Raw genomic sequence first — 23907 nt, 5'->3', positions numbered from 1 at the left:
AGATCGGTGTGATCGTACATTGCTTCTTGAACCTCATCCAGGAATAGAGTCGGATCAGCCTCGATAAGTTCAATCATAAAATCTCGATCATTGTCAGTGTAGAGAGTGTGACGGCCTTGTCGTTCGTAGGTTTTTGGATCTCTGACTACCGCATGAGTACGGTTGTACAGATTCTTCCATCGTAAGAAAGAGCTCGGTGAGATTGATGTAAGCAGATCTTCATTGATGGCTTTGATCGTTTGTCCAGCTAGGAATTTGTTGAATGCAATTACTTTAAGTTGGGCACTGTATTGAACAAACATAATTCTTATATGATATGAGATGAGATGGAATAAATGGAAGGTATCGGTGAGGTTGTAGAAGGTATTGATGAGGTGGTGATGGTAATCTAGCTGAGGGCTGTTCCGATTTGGTCAACAGCACCAGCTTGAAATTCAGTAAACTTATAAACATATGCTTATAAGATAGCTGTATTGCTGTGTAACAATAATAATAAAAATTCGACTCGTCAAGCGAATCTGGACTGACTGTACTACAATTTGGGCCCGAAGGGGTGTAAAATTGTATTTCACCCGTAATTACATACATCTTTACACACAACCGAATTTACACTCAATAAGGAGTGTAAATGGTTGTGTGTAAAAATCTATTGACCCATAAAATAGTAAGAGTATATGGAGATCTACATAGCTATTGATTAACAAGAAGCCGAGGTGAAAGGCTCATTGATGGATACATCTTCAAGTTCTAGTCAGTGATTGATGAAAACAGAATGAGTATTTTTGTGGTGTTAGGACATAGCTCCATTTTTCGAGTATGGTATCTATCTTTGGTGTGAGATGAAGACTTTTAAGGCATATAGTCTTGCTTCTTTTGATTTCAACCATCCATCATGAATATAATTTTGTAGAGTTTCTTGAGAGATCAACTTCTAGTCAGAGTCAAGAAGTGTATCAGCTCATTAAGCAAGTTTTCTAACCACACAACATGGATGTGTTTGGTGTGTCACCCTTCATTAAGTCTTGAAATATGGTAAGTTGCAGATTTCCAATTGAAATATCATCTTCTTTGACCATAAATTCATTGCTCATTAGAGAGCTTCTCTTTGATCTTATAGGTGAAACCCAACCAGGCGATGCCTCAGAAGGATTCAAGTACATGCAGATTGTCAAGCTTTTCAGGTCTCACACTTCTGGTAAATTATACCTATACCTGTTTCTAGATATTCGAAAGAATGGTACACAACATATGACTCTAGTACAGGTCACAGAAGTGCTTGGAAATATGGACATCATCAATCAAAGCCATATGGCCATGCAAAAAGATCAAACTTGCAAATAGTGCACATGTAATTAAATAAAGGGCGTGGGATTGATATCTTGTTCTACACTATGATCAAAACAGGTATGTACACTACATTTTTTTGGGAAAACTCAATGATTTGTGCTTCGGCTAAGTCTTGCTTTCGGATTAAGATGGAATGAAACTCACAATGCCTTTATCAAACCCATTCGGCTCTGGTTTTACAGTCAAGGTAATGAATGACGAACATCTGCTTTTCTCACCGCCACGCCAATGTTCTACCCGGTCACAAGCCCCATGCTTCCTCTACACTTCTCCCACCGAGATCTATCAAGTCTCGATCAACTTGATCAGGGATAGAATTTGAGCTTTCAGTCAACATGACCTTTTGTTGGTCGATCTGCGCGTCTGAAGTCTCGGGGCTGACGTCGGACTTGTGGTCAGAAGATCCCACCAATTTAGGCGAGCCAGTTGAATTTTCTGGTGCTACCTCACTGACTGGCTGGCTCATCCCTTCCAGGCCCAACGTGTCAGATCGGTCATTCGAAAGACCTGATTGGGTTGACGGATCAAAGTGTTTGGGTTCTGGCTGAGGCAGTTGCTGGGCAACCGAGTCCGAGCCAAGAGCAAAGCGATGACTCGAGTCTTTGATGCCCGGGATTGCCATCATCGGTGCAGGTCTGTAGCTCGACCGCTCGGTAGAGATCGCTGGACTAGTCGATGGCTGTGACATGACGGATCCGGAGGCTGGCCCAGCAGTGAGCGGTTCGATGTTATCTGTGCGAAAGGAGAGACGGTTGAGCTTATGTGGAAGAATGAAATTTGAACTACAGAGAGCCCAATGACGAACCAGACTTGATGACCAGCTGAGCTGATGAGATACTGAGCCCCGTGGTAGACTGTGGAGCAGCTGGAATGAACTGCCCGTTGGCTGTATAAATTGTACGATTGCGTTTAGCCGAGTTCTCTTCACTGGGGGCAAGACTTAATCGTGAGGTACTAGTCTTGTGGCGTAGCTCGGGGGCCTTGAGCTCGGGGCTGGTGCTTGATGAACCGGTGGCGATGATTGATGAAGGGCGATGTTCATTGAGGGACATCATCTCGTTTCTTGCTCCTTGTCCTTGGTGCGAGCGAACCTCGCCATCTTCGCCGCCATCGGCAAGGGTGTCGACTAATAGAGTGTCGTTCACCTTCGTGGAATTTGAACGGTGAAGTTCCTCATCAGCTGCTTCTGCCGATGAGCCGTGAATAGAACTCCTAGATGCGATTGCCTCCGGGAGTGTATCGATTGGAATTGGGTTGAACCCGTTCGTGTAGGGCGTCGACTGCGATTGTTTACGCTTTGCGGTCCATGATGCCCCCCATTTTCGTACCACATTTTTGGCCTGTGACATGCTAGCTGCAATCGCTTCTTTATCAGCCGCACGAGTTCGGAGTTGATTAAGAATAGATGTAGGATTTGAACCAGGCAACGTGGAGCCTAAAGAGATTTCAGATGGTTGTTTTGCAAGGCCAGTACCGAGTTGACGCTGCGGAGGGGGTAGGTTTGTTGGTGATGCTAGAGGGCGGTGAGAAGGCGGTGGTGGCATCCGGCGCGGAGTCTTGGATGTTTCATTGGCAACATCGATATTTTCGGTGATCTCGTGTGGAGTGTCTGGTTTTATCAGGTTAGATGTAGGTGAGGAAGAAAGATGGTTAAAAGCAGGTTGTAGTGTGAGCTTGGGCGACGTCTCGTCGGAACCACTGGCCAGAGGATCCAGGGATTCAGCATCAGGCGAGGCAATAGTTGGTAGACTCAAATCGTTGGAGAAACTGGAGAAGTTGAGGGAAGGGGTGACTACTCGACTCGACTCTGAACGTGACCTGAGAACTTCTTTCAACTTTGCCAGGGCCTCGCCGTCAAACTCCGCGGACACGTTGGCTGAATCAGGTTTGGCATTTGCTCTTGGGGAATTTTGAGAGGGAGGAAAGGTGCTTTCTTGTCTACGGCTGTTCAAAAACCAGCTGTTCCGCTTGCCTTCTTGGTTGGTGGATAGAACAGGCAAGGGGTTAGACTCGGTGACTGAGGTTGGCGCTTTGTTGGCACTTGGTTCTTCCACATCTTGAGGATCTTTGTGAGCTGTCCGCTGCCTTAAACTTTCGAGATTTGATGCCGGCTCGCGACTCGTACTGGATGCATTTACGGAATGATTATGTTCGGGATCGACAGTTGAATTGCCCTCGTGGGATGACATGGGCGAGGAAATCTTCTCTGTACTATCCTCGTTGGCTTTTTCACCAAAGGGAGAGTCGGCAGGAGAAGTTGTTTCGTTCTTGCGAGCAGTATCCCCCCAAATACCTCCACGGTGGTCATAAGGTCGGGTATCAAAGAAAGCCAAGTCGTCTAGATGAGGTAGAACAATAGATTCCAAGACCTACCCTCGAGATCAAACACCCGTGGAACCAATATCAGCATAGCATCCAGGTCATCAGTTCTATCATCTTTTATACGAGCTCACCACTTCACGGATTCTTGATTCAATGGGTTTCAAGATCAAGGCCCATTTGATTTGGCGAGTTGACACAACAGGATCAAGTTGAAGGACTAAGCGGGGCATAGTTGTGAATCCAAACCAGAGTCTGTTGGTTGGCGGCTTCTTGATCTTGAGTAGTAAGTTACCTTCAAGCTCCTTAAGAACAACAGCAAGGACTAGATTGACCACATACGGCTTGAAGCGGGCGCTCAGATTGATGGTGGCTACAGTCTCGACGGTGATCCTGAACTCGCCCTGGTAATTCACGTGTACCTCCATACTAGCGTCTCCATCACCCGTCAGCTCTTTCAGCATAGGTTTGCTGAAGAAAGGAGTTGATGAACCAACGTTGACTTCTCGTACTTTGATTGCGGACAAGAAACTAGGAGTTTTGACCCGTGTGAGTTTGTTCATGATTCGATCAATAATCCAAGTCTCGAGTGCCGATGTTCGATAGGCCGAGAGAAAGATTCGACCGATCATAGCATTGAGCCATCGCATGGGAATTGGGTCTGGCTGTTGATCGATACTGTCGACTAATTTGGCCATGTCTTCAGGATCAAATAAAGATGTATCTTTGGCAAATGTTGATTTTGCATTGGGTTTTGAGAGTTTTGAGGAGGCAACAAGCATATGATACCAATCTTCTTTTTCATAATTATCCTTTGTGAAGATGAACCAAGGTAAAGGACGTCCAGCAATCTGACGCTCGTGAAGGACTTCAGTCTCGGTAGGGCTCTCGGGACATTTGGTGTCTTTGGTCGTAGATTCATTTGAAAGAGATTGAGATTGAGGTCTAAGACATATTGCCCTTCGTTTCACATAGAGTTCGCCATCCGGACCAGCGTCAGGGTAAAGTAAAGTGTTGTAGAGTGTCACTTCGATCGCAGCCGCACAATCAAGTTGATCCTCATCTTCGTAAAGGAAAAGTACGTTTTGCTTCAAGACAGTATAGAACTGATCCTTAGGACGAGACCGTTTAGGATCCTTCGAACGCTGATCCATAAAGCTACGATAGCTGTTTGTTAACATACCCATATAAGTACCATCACCGGCTTGCACAGGATCGTACGTTTGTCGGACGGTAAGCCATCCTGCCCTATAGAGTTTAGGAAGACCTTGTTCGACTGATTCCTTGGTGTTTAGCTTTTCAGATTCTTGAGTTTCCTCACGACTGATTGAGATGGCTTTAGTCGGGCCTTCGAGATTCGCATAAGGTGAGGTGAAGTAGATGAATGAGCAGACGATGATGAGAAGAGCAGGTAGAAAGGTGAAAGCACCAAGGAAGTAGGTAAACAGTAATAAGTAAAACATTACTTCATTACATTAAAAGTCAAGTTGATAAGTTGATAAGTTGGATGAGTTGAATTCCATCGATGACGAAACATTCAGAAAGACTGAATCATGAAGTTCCAAGATTTGATATTAAGCACTGTAACTTATAAGTTTATGTCATGTCACACCATAACTGCTCATCCTCATCACACTTCCTCTGGGCGATACAAACCATCACTTCACCAAAAAAAACCCTTCAAATCGAATAACATAACCAATCATAACTCCTGCAATGAATCGGTAACTCACAAATGACACAAGTTCAGATGATGTCACTGAAGAAGGCCTCTTCACTTTCTGTAGCGGAGTGGCATCTTAACTGTGCAATATCCACAGGCAGGCAAGAAATAGTGGTTATATTCAGAGTCAGGAGCAGCAAACAACGATTGAATCCAGCAAGATTAAATTCTGAGCCGAGCAGAAGCTTTATTGATTCCTATTGAAGTTGTTTTCTTTTAGTCACTCTTCCAAAGATTTTACAACCCACGATCCTAGATCAAGCGACTCATGATTGGGTACATGTATCGGCCAGACTGAACCCGATAGACATAGTAGAAAAGCGTATATACAAGCCAACCCTTTCTGAAAGCCTTTATTATAAGTTGTATGTATAATGGAGACAGCAAACTATTTCACCGGAACAAATAAGCACGGTAATGTAAGCTGTTACTAGCAGTTATCATCAATAACCATTTACTACACCAACTCAGATGGGTATCCTAAATAATCCAATGTGATAGAAGAAAGGCCCTTGTCGGTCATCGGATAGGAAAAAAAGCGATCCCAAAACAGAAATGGTTGATAATACACTTTGAAAAAAAATCAGATATAAACGACGTTGATGATGGATTTAGACTGTAATCTGAAAGCATTGTTCAAAGGTGTTCTTCACATGTTTGTTCGCTGCATGATCTCGAAGAACGGTAGGCATAGAAGCGATAAATTCTCCTTTACAGATTTGACATTGAATCTTGACTTTTTCAGGTTTCTTGGGTACACCTATTGTTGGTGCCATTCATAGGTTAGCCATTCAGATTCAATAGTAATTGTTTTTAAATCTAAAGTGGAATTGATGGATACCAAACGTTACTCACCACCAGCATTTGTCGCTACTCGAACACCCGCCTGATTGGATAGTCAAGGAACAAAGCCAAGATTAGAATGAACATGGGCGAATCGAACAATTTGAAAATGAGGATATTTCACTCACAGCTTCCTTCTTCTTGGCTTCCTGAGTTCGGAGCTAGATACGAAGAAACCAAAAGTTAGAGGAAAAGTCGATGAAGATGAATGAATCTGACTCACCGTTTTCTTTGATGCAGGCCTTTGTAAGATGGAACAGAGAGCATTTCAATCAGCAACGGATTGAAATTGAGATAAGGTTTTCTACGAACATATTGTGAAAGTAAACCGCTGTTTAGGTTTTGAGCAGTAGTATTGATTTGATGAGATGAAATGATAAGTTTGATATCTTGATGAACTCTCGTTGATTGATGATTCCTGATTCCGAGCGGAGTTGATACAAATCGATGTTGAGCATGTGAAACAAAATGGACAAAGTCTTGATAAATTTTTAAAATCGGATTCATCTAGTATAAACATATTGGGATGGCTTTATGCCTGTATTGAGGGGGGTCGGTATGTCACAATTCTCAGAGATGTCACAAGACCAGGTCCCTGGTGGGATTGGCAATGTGAGCTTGTCCGGCTGATGGGTGTTCTGAAAGCCGGCGAGTCAATGACGTCAGTTGGTAATCAGATATCGCTTCTTGACCATTTTCAGTTTACAAGGAATTCATTAATCAATCATTGACTTGGGATTCTTACTTGTCACCAATTCATAATCCATACAACCTTTGATATAGAATATTCTCATCAAAATGGCCGTAGACAAAGAACAACAAATCTTTGAAGCTGAAGTAGCAGCTTTGAAACAAGTTTGGCAGGCATGTCAAGTCTTCTTTCTCATTCTTTTCATCCTCTTTACATGTTCTTGATGATATCTTTATTTCTCTGTCTCTTCTGATTATCAGTCGCCACGTTACAAGGGATTGGTACGTCCTTACACTGCTGAGCAAGTAGTCAGTAAGCGGGGTACACTTCCCATGAACTATACGTCCAATCAAATTGGAAAGAAGCTATGGAATATATTGAGTAACCATTTCAAAAACGGTACTCCGAGTCACACTTATGGAGCGTAAGCAATTCCTTGTCTCCCCTCTATGCATCTCATGAAACAGCTTTTCTTGAGAGCTGACGAGTCTTGTAAACCTACTTTTATATAGATTGGATCCCGTCCAAGTGACTCAAATGGCCAAGTATTTGGAGACAGTTTATGTCTCTGGGTGGCAGTCATCATCAACGGCTAGCTCTACCAACGAGCCTGGTCCTGATCTCGCTGGTAAGTCTTCGGTTTTGAAACATGGTGAGGTCTTGGATTAAACACTAAAGTCCGATTTTATCTTTGAAGACTATCCTTCCAATACGGTGCCAAATAAGGTCGAACACCTCTTCATGGCTCAGCTCTTTCATGACCGTCGTCAAAGAGAAGCTCGTCTAAGAATGACGCCAGAGCAAAGAAACAAAACACCTCCAACCGACTATCTCCGTCCCATCATTGCTGTATGTGAAGTTTTCCATTTCTCCTTGCGGCGGATCTCTTGGATAGCAGCTTGAAACCCTCCTTTCGTATGTAGGACGCCGATACCGGTCATGGTGGTCTGACTGCGGTGATGAAATTAGCAAAGATGTTTGTCGAAAAGGGCGCTTCTGGCATCCACATTGAAGATCAAGCACCAGGGACGAAAAAATGTGGGCATATGGCTGGCAAAGTATTAGTCCCGATTTCAGAGCACATCAATCGATTGGTTGCCATCAGACTCCAGTTTGATATCATGGGCGTCGAAAACATCGTTGTTTGTCGTACCGATGCCGAGGCCGCCACTTTGCTTAGCACCAATGTCGATGAACGGGATCACGCTTACATTTTGGGTACCACCAACCCCAACATTGGCCATCTCGTCGATATCATGAATACTGCCCAACGCCAAGGAAAATCGGGTGACGCTTTGCAAAACATTGAAGATGATTGGACATTGAAGGCCAATCTGGTCTTGTACTCTGATGCGATATCTAGCGCTATGAAGAAGAAAGGTAGCTCTCCTAGTCAAATCGCTGATTGGGTCAAACGGTCCATGGGGCTTAGTCACGAAGCGGCCAAATCATTAGCAAAGAAAGAATACGGAGTTGAGATCTTTTGGGATTGGGACATGCCGCGTACTCGAGAAGGATTTTATCGATATCAAGGTGGTACCGGATGCGCGATCAATCGAGCCGTTGCTTACGCACCTTATTCCGATTTACTCTGGATGGAAACTAAGAGCCCCATCCTGGAACAAGCCAAAGAATTTGCTAAAGGTGTTCGATCCGTTTGGCCTGACCAATGGCTAGCCTACAACCTTAGCCCTTCCTTCAACTGGGATGCTGCGGGTCTGTCTACCCAACAAATGAAAGATTACGTCTGGGAGCTTGGAAAATTGGGCTTCGTGAGTCCAAAGTATCCGCATCATCATATGTTTTGTGGCTATGGCTAACATACTCGATGAAAGTGTTGGCAATTCATCACGCTCGGTGGACTTCACTCCAACGCTTACATTTCCGATCTGTTTGCCAAATCCTTTGCCAAGGAAGGCATGAAAGCTTATGTGGAGGAAATACAACGTAAGGAACGTGATATCGGATGCGACGTGCTCACGCATCAAAAGGTTTGTTATTTCTTGTGAGGGTTTTGTCACCCGTAGCACTAGACCGCTGACTTGTGATTTTCAATACCCTTACAGTGGTCAGGCGCCGACTTTGCCGACAACTTGTTGAAGACTTGCACTGGCGGGGTCAGTTCGACCGCTGCCATGGGAAAAGTAAGCTTACACTGTGCTTCATTATTCTATGCCATAATCCTCACTGACTTTCTCTCGTTCTTAATCGCAGGGTGTCACCGAATCGCAATTCGGTGACCATTAAGCATGCAACCTCATTGGATTCATGACGGCTCAAACTTTCACCGGAAATTTCTCTAGGTCTCTTATCCTTCAGAATTTTGTGTTTCCATTCCGATTGATTTAGCAAGCAAGTTTTGTATCATTTTGTACTTCATAGATCCTGAAACAATTAACGTGTAATATGAGTTCTTTCACTTCGACCTTTCTTTTGCTGCTTTTTGTAACTCGTACATTGGGGCCATAAATTGCAGTTGTATTTGTTTTCATCGGGTTACTATTATCAAGTTCCAAACTCCTTGGTCAATGCCGACTTTATACAATCTGTGAGGAGTATAGGAAACAATCGAGGCACCTATCCCTGTAATCCTCTCATGCAGCCAGTAACGCTCACGTGTAAATCCAACGACTGGTTGAACAATCCATCTAGCCTCTGAAGTCTGGTGATTGTCAGCCATCCAGTTAAGTCACAAGCACTCTTTCAGCGTAGTCTAATACAAAGAACGGTAGGGCGTCGCAAAAGAGACCAAAAGGGAGGAGTTTTCATTGATCATGAAGGTTTTTCAAAGTGGAGACGGCTCTTTTTGTGGTGCACACATGGCCCTAGCCATACTTCTAGGTGAATTGTCCAGTTTTGATTCTTTGAACTTTGAGCTTGAGATGAAAATTTCACTGATGGAGGACCAAACTTTCATTGATATGATTTACCAAGTATTCTGTGACTTTGAGGAGACCTGGCTACCCAATTGTATCTCCCTATACGTAAGATATTTCTTCAACCGCCCACCAAAGCAAATTGAAAGTTAGTCTTTGATCAGATTGATAAGTCTGACATGAACAATTGCCTCTGCATGCCAGTGGAGCCTCTTGACATGTAAGATTTTGTTGAGGTGAAGATTTGCAAAAAATCCAAGCTTTCATTGCTTCTATGTAGAGAGATAGTCACTAGATCTGGTCTTTCCAGTTGACATGATCAGTCTTATCAATGAGGTGTGGGCGATCATCATATAGCGCTGATTCGCATGCCAAAAATCTTTGCAAGTCTGTCAAGCATCAATTATGACGATCATTGCGCTAGACGAGCCTTCATACTGTTGACAACTGGATAACCACGGCTCCTAAGTCTTTAACATGGTTGTAACCACTGGCAACAAGGAATTGTAACAAAATCCACGGATTTGAAGTCTTGTGGGTTTCAAGAAATTTCAAAGTGATGCTCATCAGCTTTGAAAAATATATGCATATAACACAAAGACGAGCTCGCTTTTGCAAGACGAAGCTGAATGTAATGAGCTTCAACCGGACAATTTTCAAGTTGTAGAGCTTCATATATCACCTAGGTTTGTTAAATGGTAGATGATGAGTGAGAGTTGTTGTGAATAGGATAGAACATTATTACACGGATGACTGCTGAGCTTGAAACCGGAATAGGGCCTGAATATAAAACAAGGATTTTTTCAAAAAGTTTCTTCTTCATCCACTAGCCCCTTCTCAGCATCAGGGACTTCAAATCCTTCCTAAAAGCGTGGAAAAAATATCAGTAACTCGTCGAGAAAAGCCATGACACAGCCGCAATTGATGCAGTGAGGCATGTTGAAAGGTTTCTGCCAGACTCACTTCGGTCGAATACAAGATTGCTTGCATCTGTTTGAGATTGTCCATCTCGATCTCAGACACGGTACCGTCTTTCAACTCAGCTCTCGCTCCGATCAAGATTTCAATATCGCGTAACTATCAAAGATGTGTCCACAAGCGTCAGGGATATGATCCTCACCAACGGAAGACAAGTTGTTTCAATGTGTGCGACAAGTGAGTCACCACGTACCTTGTTAAAGTAGAAATCACGCTCCTTTTCTAGACCTTCGAGACTCAGTTTGAACTCGTCGAGTTGAGCAGTCAATTGTTCAACCTCTCTGCTTGCGGACGCTGCGCCTCCTGCGCGACTTCCAGCACGTACCCCTAAAAGTGAAAGGTGATACGTGCAAAAACAATATAAATCCATGGAAAAGTAAGTGTCGCGAAGGATGTGTCAAAGCAGGTCGTACCACCACTAGCAACTGGGGCTCGTCTTGTGGCCGCGGCGGTTCTTGCAGCCCCACCGTTTGTGGAACTTCTCAATGCTGCAGGCGGAGCAGCAATCAATGGATTTGGATCGGCACTAGGTCCAGAGAAATAATGTGGGTATAGATCAGATCACGAGTATAGTAGCTGGAGCAATTTACGCGATTGAAATAACTTACGGTGCCCCCCTCCGCCTAGCAACGGCATCGTACTCTCCCCCGGGGAAATGCATATCCCAATATTTCTTGAGCCATTGCATGAATTCGAGATTGTCTCTGTACAGCGGATGATCATAAATCATGGTGATCTCAGCACCTCGGGTAGGTCACAAGGCAGTATTAGTCAAGAGTTATTTACTGCATCTTGCATTTGATCAGAGCAGTGACTGGGATAGGCTACGAAATAAATCCAGAAACAATGATATCAGACAATCTTCGATCAAGGTAACTTGAGACGCACGCCCACCTTGTCAATTTGATGTTTCTTGAAAACGCTTTGAAGCACTTTGAAATTGTTCACATATTCATACTCCTGATTTGCATTCATTTTGACTCGGCTCAAAGGGACATCGTCTATTTTCAAGAAGGTCAAATCACCACCATAAGAAACACATAATTAGATCCAGATATCTGAAAGCTCATTCGAGTCCCCGAGAGGCATAGATCAGGGATATAACTAACGGTAGATCGAGTCAATGATTTGAGCGTAGGCTGCACCTGGTTTGTCAAGATCGGAAAAGATTGGTGAGTTCACATAAGGCAAGAGACAAAAGAAAGGCGAGATGAACCAACCGCTTCCGCATTGCTCGATCTTGGAGTGGGAGAGTTTAAGAAAGAGGATGGATCAAGGCTCAGTGATCGGAAGGCTTCGTTTAAAGAGAGCAAGGGTTGTGCAATTTACTTTGGTGTAGGAAATTTGAAGGAGGTCATTAACCCAAGCGATCAATTCCGCTCGGCTGGTCATGACTGTTAGGATGTCGACTTGAGGGTGATGTTGAGACTCGAGAGTATACGATTATTTGATTAGATTGGATGAAAGGATGATTATGTAATTGCTGGTGGATAACAATGGTCAAGAGCTGACCGTTCATTGAATCTCAACATAACCCTCGGTCTTGATTCAGCCGGGTTCTAGGCATCCGGTCCAACGGATTTCCTTATACCCGATCTTACCCGATCTCAAACTCAATACATCTAGGGTGTTCAAACCTGTGCAAGAAATGTGCAAGACCGACGTGCAAGATCCGTGCAAGATCCGTGCAAGATTTTTTGCACTAATCTTGCACAGTAATTTTTTTGACAACCCGAGTTATTGTGTTCCAAACCGTGCAAAAACCGTGCGAGACCGACTCTTGCAAGTTTTGTGCAAGATCCGTGCAAGTTCTATTCATATCTTGCACAGAACTTGCACAAAACTTGCATGAATTGATTTTGAGGTTTGAACACCCTAATCGAGTATCTTTCATCTGGAATTATGTTGTGCTCAACATCTCTCTTGTAGGTCCTCAAAACGCGCTTCACGTACTGATAGACAGCAGCAAGTACCACTAGATGGGGACAATGATCAAATGTTAAAACTAAACCAAGCACTTTGATGACAAGTACGTAGGAACTGGAGTTTTTGTCCATCCATAAAAGATATATACAAGGGATCGATTGCTCAGATTTTGGCCGTGGTATTTGCTCAAAAGTGTTTGTGAAAATCTGGGGAGCATACTGTGTGAAGCTCAACTTAGCTTAAGAAAATTGAAAAAAAGACCTCTCAAGCGCGAGCCTTTGTCATTGAGAGGATTCCTACAATTTCCATTTTTGTAAGGAAGTATGGCTTTGACCAATTGTTGCATTGTTTGCATTGGGATTCTGACGCCGGTCTTATCGTAGCCCTGCTACATTTTTAAGCGGCCTTCTTGTTAGGCGTGTGATTAAAGTAAGCAATTCCTGAGCTGAGATGGACTCTGTTAAAACCGGTATTTCGATCAGCTTTCAAGGATTGGTCGCGATGTCTTGATGAACATATAGCTGGACGCCAATCGCCAGAGGACTCGAGGTGAATGCATTTAAGTAAGTAGTATTTGATCAAACTCGTGAAGTATGATTCAACGGGGTCCTGACGAGTTAGGGTTTTGAAGGGCAAGGCGAGTGGCGGTAGAACGTTGCTCATTCACGACTCTTTGATTGAAGTGTTCGACCTGCGGTATCAATTAATCAAAGGTGGTGCGAGACATAGATTGCAAGACGTCAATCCAGATAAGCTATGAGTAGTTTGGGCTTCTTAAGAAACGAGAGGCAGTCAGTTCAGGTGAATCACATACCCAGCTATGCACGCAATCATTATGATATTCACTCCTTTCCCGTTCGCATATCGATTTTGGTTCTTCCCCAGGGACAAAATAATACTTGGTTGTTTTTTTAAATTCCACCTCTTTCTGGTGATGACCTCGCAAACAAGTGAAATAGGCATCCCTCGCGCTCCAACATACAGATCTCTGTGAACGGTCTGGTGGTGGTGGCGGATCGGTTGATGATGGCTGTGACTTTGTTGAAGATAGACTTGAGAACATGTTTACTTGACAAATTGCACTGGAAACATCTCTGGATGATGGATCAAGCAGGAAGAGAGACTCTCCGCCTAAAGCCATGACTGAGTCATGGGCTTACATATGGGGACATGTACTAGCTTATTCGCAAAAGATACGACACCGGATTACCCCTCCGGCCCCGACTGGTTTAATACACTTACCTTCATCGAACCACCAAATTCTGCTATAGCCTTGCATCCAAGAGGATAGTTTTTGACCTCAAGCTTTTCCTTTGCTTCAAATCAAGTAAATCATGTTAGTATCATCAATTAGAATCTGAAGACCTTTCACTGATTCTGTTATAGCTTCCCATCTTCATGAACACTAACAAGATCTGCTTTGATTCTCCCAAACCCTCGCACCCGTTTTCCCTCATCCCTCCATACATTCATCAATGACTGTATGTTTCAACTCATGAAGGCTTCTTCCCCATGAGGACTCGCAATCTCAGAGCTGATGAGTGTGGCCATATAATTGGTCTCCACAAGGGTGGTCTCAAAGGGACACAGATAGCTCAACACAGCCAACAAAGATGCCTCAGATTGAAAAATCCGAGGTATCATCGGACTCAAATCCTCGGACAAAATCTTTCCGAGGTTTTGATCTGAGGTATTATTTTGCGTCAAAAAATACCTCGGATCAAATCCTCGGACAAGACCTGTCCGAGGGTTTCCATCCGATGATGCCTCGGATTTTTCAATCCGAGGCATCTATGTTGGCGGTGCAACGCTTAGGGCGCCCACGATCAACAATTGCTATGGTCATTCAGAAGTATAGAAGGACTCACACTTTGATACCTACCAAGCCCCCAGGCAGGCCGAAAAATTTTTCAACTCAAAACCTTCGTGATCTCAAGGATGTAGTCAAAAATCATCGACGGGCTTCACTTGGACATATCACCTCAAAACTCGACTTTGATATCAGTCCCACCGCAGCTTGGACTGCTTTAAAAAAACTTGGCTACCACTCTTGAGTACCAGCTCCTAAGCCATTCCTCAAGGACGATCACATTGAGAGGCAACTTCAATTTGCACTATCTCATCAACATCTGACAATCGATGACTGGAAAGACATCATCTGGACAGACGAGTCTTTGTTTGAGGTTGGAAAAAAGTCGGAGAAGATTCGAGTCTGGCGCAAATCCACAGAACGATTCAAAAAAGGATACCTCGTTTCAACTTTCAAGAGTGGTCGCTCATCTGTAATGATCTGGGGGGGTTCACAAACACCAAGAAGCTGAATCTGGTCTTTATGGAGCCGGGAAAACAAAATGCCACCGACTTTGTTGCCCAAGCGTACAAAGGTAGCCTTGCGCCGTTCCTTGCCTCTGACACCAGCTCTGAAAGCCACGTATTGATGGAAGATAGTGAGCCGGTTCACACGAGCAAAGTCGCCAAAGAGTAGCAAGGAACTCATGGCGTTCCAAAGCTTGATTGGCCCGCAAATAGCCCTGATCTCAATCCAATAGAGAACATATGGCATGATATGAAGCACTCGATCTCAAAAAATCATCAAGGTAAATCAGTGCAGGAAATGTGTTTGGCTTTGAAGCATGAGTGGGAAGCTATTGGAGAAGACAAGCTTCGTTCACTGGTAGAATCTATGCCACATTGTATCCAGGCTGTGCTGGAAGCAGACGGTGGTCATACTTGGTGGTGATATCTTTGTAATACTTCCTTTTTGAAGTCTCATGTGTATTATTGTATTTTTCAAGTCCCTTGTTTGTTATAAGGTTTCTTTTGCCATCATCCTCATATCTATCATAAAGTTGCTCTGTGCAATTGCATCTGTAGTCCTTACCAAAAACAATCATTGATCTTCTTGATTGTTTTTTGTCTTTGAGAGAAAATCTTGCTACTACATATACAGCGTAGTCAATTCAGTCAGTACAGGTAAGTGTAGTAAACCAGTCGGGGCCGGAGGGGTAATCCGGTGTCGTATCTTTCGTGAATAAGCTAGTACAGGTCCCAACACCTAGGAAAGGGTAGGATTTGACACCACGAAGTCACTTAAATATTTATACCTTGAGGTCTTCTTTTTTTTTTAAGTGCGTTGGGCATTTATTGCATAAAATACTGACTAAACAAGTTAATAAAGAGAGGAGAGTAGTTCACCTTAGAGAATCGGCCATGTAGTCGGAGCAAGGGAGATTGTTGACTTTTGAGGTCTTCTTTTTTTGCAGAGGTTGATTAGACATCCTGACACGGTCTCCTGCAAGGCGTCCACCGGGTGTCCCCTTCGGACACTGCGAAGCCTTGCAAGATGTCCTTGGACTACCAACACCGCCATGGCATCCAAGGGATGAAGTACCTATATGCATCCAAAAGTCAACTCCACACCACGCTTTGACTAGATGGCCACCTTTCTAAGGGCAACTAGTCCTTTCAGTTGTATTATTTAGTTGGTGTTGTATTCAATTATGCCAATAAGCACTCTTAGTAAAAGATAAAGTGAGGTTGTCCCATCTCTGAGACATCTCAATGATGCCCCAACCTGGAATGCCAACCCAATATCTCAATGTGTGGTTGAAACATCCTGCAGACAGGTGTCAGGGTGGTTCACCTATTGGGTTTGGGTTTGACCAGGACCAAAAACCCAGTACCACATTAGACTACATTTCTTTCCAAATACATTTCCAACTACAGATGAACCAATTTGGCTTCTTTTCCCTTGGTTACAATTTGTTCAATCAGAAAACAATCAGGAGTGTATACTCAAAGGGTTTTAATCTATTGGAAAATTGTGATCAATTGATCATAAAGATTCAAAATGATCATTCAAAGGGAAATGCAGTTTTGCCCTGGTACCGTTCAGGCAATTAAGTGATTATATGCAACACTTGGAGGGGACTGTATACCAGCCAAGGCCAGGACCCAACTTTGGGTTGACAATGGTGGGGCTGGAGCCTCTGCTGGTGAGCTTGCCTGGTCACTAAAGACTAGCCCTGATGTCTATGCAACTTTAAGGAAATCATTCTGAGCGCATTGTGGCACAAAGACGGCACTGAAAGCCTGGTATGGTCTAATTCATTTTTGAGGATGCCTTATTCCCAAGTGCTATACTGACAGTAAATAAATTCATCAATTTTTTTGCCAAGTTTGTGTTTGAGGAACTGGTAGAATATATTTTGCTGATCTCATTGGTTTGAATTTTGTGCCTGTTGGATAATGGGGAAGACAGGTTGGTAACTGGGTTTTGACAATGATTCAGCTATGAAATTCATGATTTTAGCTTGTAATCTGGTCTCCGGTCAAATGAGGTTCATATTGTGTTGTAAGTGGGCTTTTGGTGTGGTGTGAAGCGTGCGCAGAGCTCCTGTTGTGCCGGTGTTGTCAATGGTTGCTAGATTGTTGAGGAAGTATTTGGGCAGATCAAATGGCAGCCATGTAGCTAGGCCATAGTTGGTGGCCGTATGGATGGTGGCCAATCACAAAAAGATAATTGTGAGAAGCCATTCATGTGTGCACCTCAAGAATATCCTTGACATGTCAAGGAGTTTAGAGTTGAGGGTGAACTCACAGTTTCTAGGCCAGTTTCTTATTCATTAGCTTTGGGTGTCCTGCACAAAAGGGTTTTGAACCCAGAGTCATGTCAGACAACCACCATGCCAGCTTTATCTTTGGAAGCTGATGTTGGACAAGCTCAGCCCTGCCTGTCAAATTTTCCTAGGCTAGACTTTGGTCCTGGCACAGATCAGGACCCCAGTGTGCCCTGTAAATGGTCATGCAAAAATATGACTTTTGAGCTCCTACAAAAACTCATCCCTGGCTTTACCCATAGCTCTCTATCTGGTTTAATCTTTTCCAATCAGCTGTATCAAACCAGCAACTCTGAAAAGCTTAATAACAAGGGCAAAAAACCAGAAGAATCTGAGAGAGCAGTGTATAATTCAATGAAGTGTAATTCCACACAAGCTGAAAAGTCATATTTCTAGATGACCACCCTTTATAGGGGGATAGAGGGGCCCTTGTGTACCTCAAGCCAAGCTGGTTAGCCTGCAGTGTATATCCTAGGCCACATAGGAGAAATGCTGGGCCATATAATTTTGTATTTTAAACCTCATTTGGCAAACGTGGGTAAGAGTTTGATGTGCACAGGCGGAGCTCAAACAGCAAGAATATTGATACAAGAAGCTAACCTGACATTAAAGCTCCTCTTGGCTGAGCAAGTAGTCAAGAGAGGGACTTATACAGTATCCTCAAACTTTGGCCTGTGAGCCAGGCAACTCACCGGAGAAATTTATCAATCAATATAGCACTAGCAAATGGACATCCTCTGGCCCCTGGGTCTATAAAAGTCTTGTGAGGTTGTGTGCCTGCCGCTTATGCTGGTGCCTTCAACTCCTCACATTTTGTTCAGTGAAGAGTTAGGCTATAACCATACCATTATTTTCTGTTGCACCGTTTGAAAAAGAAAAGGCAAGCAAACTGGAAAGGGTTTTCACCTGATAAACCTTGCATTTGGCTGTCATTCAAGGGCATAAAGTCCATTTTGACCATCGAGTTTGCAGACTTTGTTGAGCCTTCAACAGCACAGTCATAGAAGTCAGGAAGGACGACACTGTCAAACGTTGCGCTGAACACCCGTCTGAAACCATGGGTCTTGTGAAGATGTGTCGGGTGGGTAGGCATCTGTGTAGTTCAGCAACATAAGGCCCAAACGGGGGGAGGGGCCTCTGGTAAAAATGTACATCATTTGGAAGATTTATCACTCAGCGGCATAATTACAACTGGTTTGACATCTTACCTGCCCACCTTGAGCTTCATTCGAGACAAAAGGCACGGAGACAAGAGATACACAGATCAGGATGTGATGCATGAAGGTCAAAGTTGCATGGACAAAATTCAAGCAGACACGTAGCTCGATGTAAAACATGGCTACTCAGGCTCCTTGAAGTGACTTAGTGCGATAATGTCAGGCTGAAACTGGTGTTTCAACTGTGACTTTTGGGAGGTAAAGCATAGGGTCATGTGTGCAGTGTGTTCTTGGATAACAGGGAGAAGGATACGATGTTTCGCGTGAAGACTTCGCTTGGCACTAGGCTCGAGTGCATAACATCTAGGCCGTGGATATAATTAAGAGGAGAGGAGCTTGAATTGCAAATATCTATCGGTTAGACTTAGCAACACGTTCCAATTCTGTGACGAGAGGTGAGTCAGCCACTGTAACGTCCAGACAAAGGAGAAGAGCCGCGTACCATCTTTCTTCTTGATGGCGTACGAGTTGGATGATCCTTTGGCGGCGTTGATCAATTCATCGGCCAGGCATTCAGAGATCGACTTGACATTTCGGAATGAAGACTCGCGAACCTACGGGGCACGGAATTTCGAATGAATGCAAGATCAGCTACTGGAGTTTGACGAGAACATGGTGTACAAATGATGTGGCAAACCCCAATGGTGAGGAGAGAGACAGCCTGGTTGACTCGACGGAGAGGTGAGACATCAACGGCCTGTCGTCGAACAGTTCCCTGGGATCCAATTCGTGTGGAATCTTCACGGGGACCAGTGTTGACGATAGCATCGACCAAGATTTGAATTGGGTTCTGGTCGGTCAGGAGATGGATGATTTCGAATGCATGGGCAACAATGCGGACTGCCATTTGCTTCTTTCCGTTGTTTCGACCCTATGATTGGATTTGGAAAAACGAGTCCGTTAGGGGAAAATGTATGAGGCATGATAATCGCTGCAGGGTGGTAGATTACCTTCATCATGAGACTGTTGACCAAACGCTCAACAATGGGCATCTGGGCCTTTCGGAATTGCTTCACGGCGTAACGTCCAGCGGTGTGAGGGACAAAGACGGCATTTCGGATCTGAATATAGTCAGTCAAAGAGCTGTCATCACCAAGTCAGTGGAGGCGTGATTATCGGTGGTGGGGACTCCAGAGATGCGGTTTGAGCGTTCGTACATGTCTTTGACTTCCACATCGGCGGAATCCCATCGTCCAAAAAGTTTGATTCCATCAGCGTTGGCTGCTAATACTTCTGCCGGAAGGACGGAGATGGTGGCCATGATGAGTGATGAGATTGCCTTGAAGAATCTTGATGTCGAATTAGAGGGTGCCCACGGTTACGAGCCCCCAGCGTACGCCCGGCGATCAACCGCCCCGGTTGGTTTTTTGAAACCTAAGCGGTGAGACCTACAAACCTAGCTTCGTTCGAGTCCAAACCTAAGTAGACGCTCCCCCTGGTGCTCGGCCACATACCCGTATGGGCAGTCTCAGAAACCGCCAGCTGGACATGTTCCACATAACTCCAGCAAACTCTATCTCGCTCAATCTCGCCAAAGTTTTCGTCGCGCAAGCCAGATCGCCCCACGAGCCGTTGTCCTATTGGTTGAGATCATGTCTCCTTTCCTTAACACCAAAGCAAGCAACTCCACCATCTTCAGCATGTCACTCCTCGACAAGAACATAAAATATCCTTGGCACTATTATCCTCCATGTCTCATAGACCATGTGCGCTTCGTTTTCTTGTCTACAATTATACACCTACGGAGACACCGCTTCACAATCTCCGAGTCTCTTGTATCCAATACTACAACTCTGGGTCGCTGTCGGCGAGTCGTGATATAGAATACAAGTAAACTCGCTGTACTCTTGATAGCCAAGACTTCGTTCACAACAAATTGCGCAAAAGCCATCCCCAACAGAATACGCACTCGAGTGTCTGGGTTCTATATACGCCCGTCCTTGCCCCCGTTCACTAACATCCTGTAAGATGTGCGAGTTAGTCCATTCTCGACTTCACCATGGATCCCAACTTGCCAATGGGTTCGAGTTTTGCTCACCGGAAGCCGGAGTGATTGACTGGCTCGTCAAATCCACTGGGAGAAACCTGGAGAAACACAGAACCCCCTCAGAAAGGTGAAAAGTTGGAAGTAATCAGTGCGTGGGTCAAACAGTGGTGATGTTTATCTCACTCTTCAATCTGTCAAATTGAAGATTGAAGGAAAACCTTGGATCCAGTTTTCAGTAATTATCACACAATTACAGCTATCTCCTGCTAGGAGTCATCTAACTGTAATCTGTCTGAATTTATCCATACAGACCAGTCCCTTCCTCCTTCCTTATTTCTTTCTTTATAATTTTAATTTTAATTACATTATATTTGAAATATAAATATAAGTGCTTGAAATCATAAACTCTTTCTTACCCTATTTAGTGAGCCTTGAGCACTGCAAAAGAGTACCTAACCCTCACAAGGAGTCAAAGGTGGTTAGTGTGTCCCATTGTGTGGCACTAATATATATTGGTTCTGACTTTGTTCAAACCCTTTCAATTGTTCTCAAAAAGATCAGGTAGGTCTTTGCAAGACCATTTTGGAGTATGAGGTTCTCTTAGAACTTATGTTTGGATCACACAAAGGTCAACATGATAAGTCAATCTTTTCTGTCACCTACTTTTGCATGCTTCTCATACTTTTTCACTTTCCCTGATGAATCACAGGAGCTTGTGCAGATCCAAACAAGGCCAGGTCTGAATTCAAGATAGTCTCAACAAACATACCTTGATGTAAATTGCAAGATGTCAAACCAGGTAAGCACTTCCCATTTTCCTCTCATTTGATCTTGTTTCCAATTTTCTATTCACTCATTTTTGCTCCCACTAGAGACTATGCGGGCTTGCCCGCACCAATCCAATTGCAAAATTCCTTAAAACCTCTAAATACCACAGTGTACCACGTCTTTGGCAAAGTGACCTAAATTCTAAATATCATACAACATGGAGTCAATTGACTGATCACAAGGACCTCATTTGTCAGCTGTGTCATATTAGGGATTTTTGAGTCCAAAGAAAACATTGTTCCAATGTTGTATTTCAAACATAAATGGACAAATATCTCATCATGCCCACAAGCAGTTCAACGTGACATGTTGATGCACACAATTTGTATATGGTATCATTCAACTTTCAAAATAATTTCAACCAATATTATCATAACAATATACTCATAGTCAATCTCCTTGATGATCAACACCCAACTTAGGTGTTGATCATAGTTGTCAACCTCAATTCCAACTTCCCCATAAGTATAAAAGTTAAAATTTGAGTCAGTTGGGTCCAATTACAAGTTTGATATCTTCAGGCGATGCATTTTAATGTAAAACTTATACTTTGCTTCAATTTGCTGATTCACAATAGTAGCAGTTAAATATCTTGAATAGAAGCCGCTGCGGGTTTCTGAAACAGATTAATATGTCTTATTGTAACCAAGTACAATGACAGATACCAACCATGTATAAAGGTGATTCTTTTGCCCAATTCATCTGAGAAAGTGTTGTGCACAAGTTTTGCATAACTTGGGTACTCTTGATCTGAAATACAAAGTAGCACATAGAATCCCCGCAAGCATCCTGAACATGTAAGGAATATAGTGATTGCACCCCCCCAAGATGACAAAGTTTACTTCCAGACCTGGTGTAAGACCTTACGGTCATTACACAAACACATAACGACAAGACTTAATTATTAACACTTAGGATTCAATTTCATTTTCTATATATATTTGTTTTGCTCGAATCTCGCCAATGGTTCCTTAGTGATATCGGGACTGATATTCGACCCTCTATCCTTCGGAACCAGGTAGAGTCATTATTTCATTTCTATCTTTCTTTTTCTCTTTCTTTGTAGCTGTTTATATTAGTAGTGATATCGGGACTGATATTCGACCCTCTATCCTTCGGAACCAGACGTGTTCTCGATTGGATTAGTAATATAAATCAGGTCACTTGGGTTCTAGAAAACCCGCTGCTGTGTTCGCACAGTGTCCCGTTCGAGGTATCCAGTGAAGGTTCCTTTCGAATCTTACACCTGGTCTCACAATAGCAACGTTTCATATTGCCACTCCATCACATTTGTATCTATGCTCAAACTCTCAAAAGCCATCTCATAACATCATTGTGTGTGTAAAAACATCCCAAATACCCTGAAGATGAAGGAAATATGGTCTTCGAAGGCCTCTAGAAAGCTAAACTGGCTTTTAGACACAGTCTCATTGTACCACTTTTTCCACATAACCCTTCCATCATCTTCAAATTCATGCTTAAAACCTTAAAAAACATTGTGCTCCCACTTCACGACCCACAAACTCACTGAGTGTTTGTGCATATGAAGTCAGTACTATTGTAGTCATTTATTATCTTGTAAATGGAATCCATTGCTTCTCTATGAAACTTTCATGTAGCTCACGTTCATCATCTTGATATTCAAGCTCAAAGCCTCAAAAATACCCCTGTCTGACACCCTCAAGCCTTGAACAGCACAAAAATTTGTAATGATGAGCATATGAGTGCAAGCAGCACATTTTCCTTTCAATTTCAAATGATTCCCTGTACCTTCTTTGTCCAAACCTTGCTCACTTGAGCCCACACAATACCACTTCTGAACTTATCTGCTCCCTTGTACCTTTCATTTAAATAAAGAAACAATGGGGTGTTTCAAGGCAAATTAAGTTCTTAAGCTCTTCAATCTCTAAACCTTCAATCATTCAGGTGTTTTGCATTATGAGTGAAATAGTCACAAAATATCTGATTCAAGAACAAGATGAAGTAAATTACAGCACAAATTTGCAACAATTAAAGGCAACACATCATACATCTGGCTGAGTTAGTTTATTGACTATTCAGACTTGAAAGATGAATCACACGAGGAGATCCCTCTCCACATATGTATCTTGTTGCATTGCTTCAAGTTTGTCCTTCCGTGTTCTAAAGTCAAACCTATCAACTATATGAGGAAGCCTTTCAAGATTTAAAGGACTTCAATCAAATCATGAGTTGTTGGCTTCCCTTTTCAAAATGACTTTCAATCATCAGTTTGATTGCTCTCTTTCATGATAATCTGCAATGGTCCAGAAGAAACAGAAGTCTAATCAATTTTTTTCTGAACCAAACAGACTCAGTACAAATCAATTGAAGGCCAGAAAACAAATGAAACAGTTTGACTTTGTGGTATCAAAGGTTCTGAATTGGGAACTACACACACTACACCAAATGTAATCTTTACCGGGAGGTAAAGAAAACTACTGACATAGAAAAGTCCTGAGGCAACAGGAAGAGAGCTAAAAATCTAAAAAAATATGTACCTTGTTCCTAGATGTAGGAGCGTCATGATGAGTA

The 23907-nt window shown here is 43.3% G+C and overlaps 6 protein-coding genes across 6 annotated transcripts; 1 reads left to right on the top strand and 5 right to left on the bottom strand.

Annotated features, from left to right (window-relative positions):
• Nucleotides 1-1299: 1299 nt before the first annotated feature.
• Nucleotides 1300-5194, bottom strand: MELLADRAFT_116739 (uncharacterized protein; the record flags this gene model as incomplete). The annotated part of the gene is made up of 3 exons (XM_007410818.1): nucleotides 1300-2079; nucleotides 2153-3716; nucleotides 3801-5194. 3 exons carry the CDS (start codon nucleotides 5127-5129, stop codon nucleotides 1589-1591), a joined length of 3384 nt encoding a protein of 1127 aa, XP_007410880.1.
• Nucleotides 5195-6000: 806 nt separating this feature from the next.
• On the bottom strand, nucleotides 6001-6739 carry MELLADRAFT_87746 (uncharacterized protein; the record flags this gene model as incomplete). The annotated part of the gene is made up of 5 exons (XM_007410817.1): nucleotides 6001-6149; nucleotides 6245-6275; nucleotides 6361-6393; nucleotides 6456-6461; nucleotides 6545-6739. 5 exons carry the CDS (start codon nucleotides 6737-6739, stop codon nucleotides 6001-6003), a joined length of 414 nt encoding a protein of 137 aa, XP_007410879.1.
• A 199-nt stretch (nucleotides 6740-6938) lies between these two features.
• Nucleotides 6939-9549, top strand: MELLADRAFT_48703 (uncharacterized protein; the record flags this gene model as incomplete). Its single annotated transcript, XM_007410834.1, has 8 exons — nucleotides 6939-7096; nucleotides 7184-7347; nucleotides 7436-7551; nucleotides 7621-7772; nucleotides 7847-8695; nucleotides 8759-8914; nucleotides 8990-9067; nucleotides 9138-9549. 8 exons carry the CDS (start codon nucleotides 7031-7033, stop codon nucleotides 9168-9170), a joined length of 1614 nt encoding a protein of 537 aa, XP_007410896.1.
• An 898-nt stretch (nucleotides 9550-10447) lies between these two features.
• Nucleotides 10448-12262, bottom strand: MELLADRAFT_72079 (uncharacterized protein; the record flags this gene model as incomplete). Its single annotated transcript, XM_007410816.1, has 10 exons — nucleotides 10448-10662; nucleotides 10763-10876; nucleotides 10971-11104; nucleotides 11191-11303; nucleotides 11386-11481; nucleotides 11564-11601; nucleotides 11672-11778; nucleotides 11887-11922; nucleotides 11998-12016; nucleotides 12107-12262. 10 exons carry the CDS (start codon nucleotides 12167-12169, stop codon nucleotides 10603-10605), a joined length of 780 nt encoding a protein of 259 aa, XP_007410878.1.
• A 754-nt stretch (nucleotides 12263-13016) lies between these two features.
• MELLADRAFT_72078 (uncharacterized protein) lies at nucleotides 13017-13759 on the bottom strand (the record flags this gene model as incomplete). Its single annotated transcript, XM_007410815.1, has 2 exons — nucleotides 13017-13394; nucleotides 13518-13759. Coding segments are annotated over 2 exons (335 nt in total), but the record flags the coding sequence as incomplete, so codon positions are not given.
• A 5131-nt stretch (nucleotides 13760-18890) lies between these two features.
• On the bottom strand, nucleotides 18891-19800 carry MELLADRAFT_52751 (uncharacterized protein; the record flags this gene model as incomplete). The annotated part of the gene is made up of 5 exons (XM_007410814.1): nucleotides 18891-18922; nucleotides 18982-19093; nucleotides 19177-19410; nucleotides 19490-19622; nucleotides 19697-19800. 5 exons carry the CDS (start codon nucleotides 19798-19800, stop codon nucleotides 18891-18893), a joined length of 615 nt encoding a protein of 204 aa, XP_007410876.1.
• Nucleotides 19801-23907: the final 4107 nt, after the last annotated feature.

Source organism: Melampsora larici-populina, assembly GCF_000204055.1.
Source record: "Melampsora larici-populina 98AG31 unplaced genomic scaffold MELLAscaffold_22, whole genome shotgun sequence".
Taxonomy (NCBI): Eukaryota; Fungi; Basidiomycota; class Pucciniomycetes; order Pucciniales; family Melampsoraceae; genus Melampsora; species Melampsora laricis-populina.
This window is presented reverse-complemented; position numbering and strand designations above follow the sequence as displayed.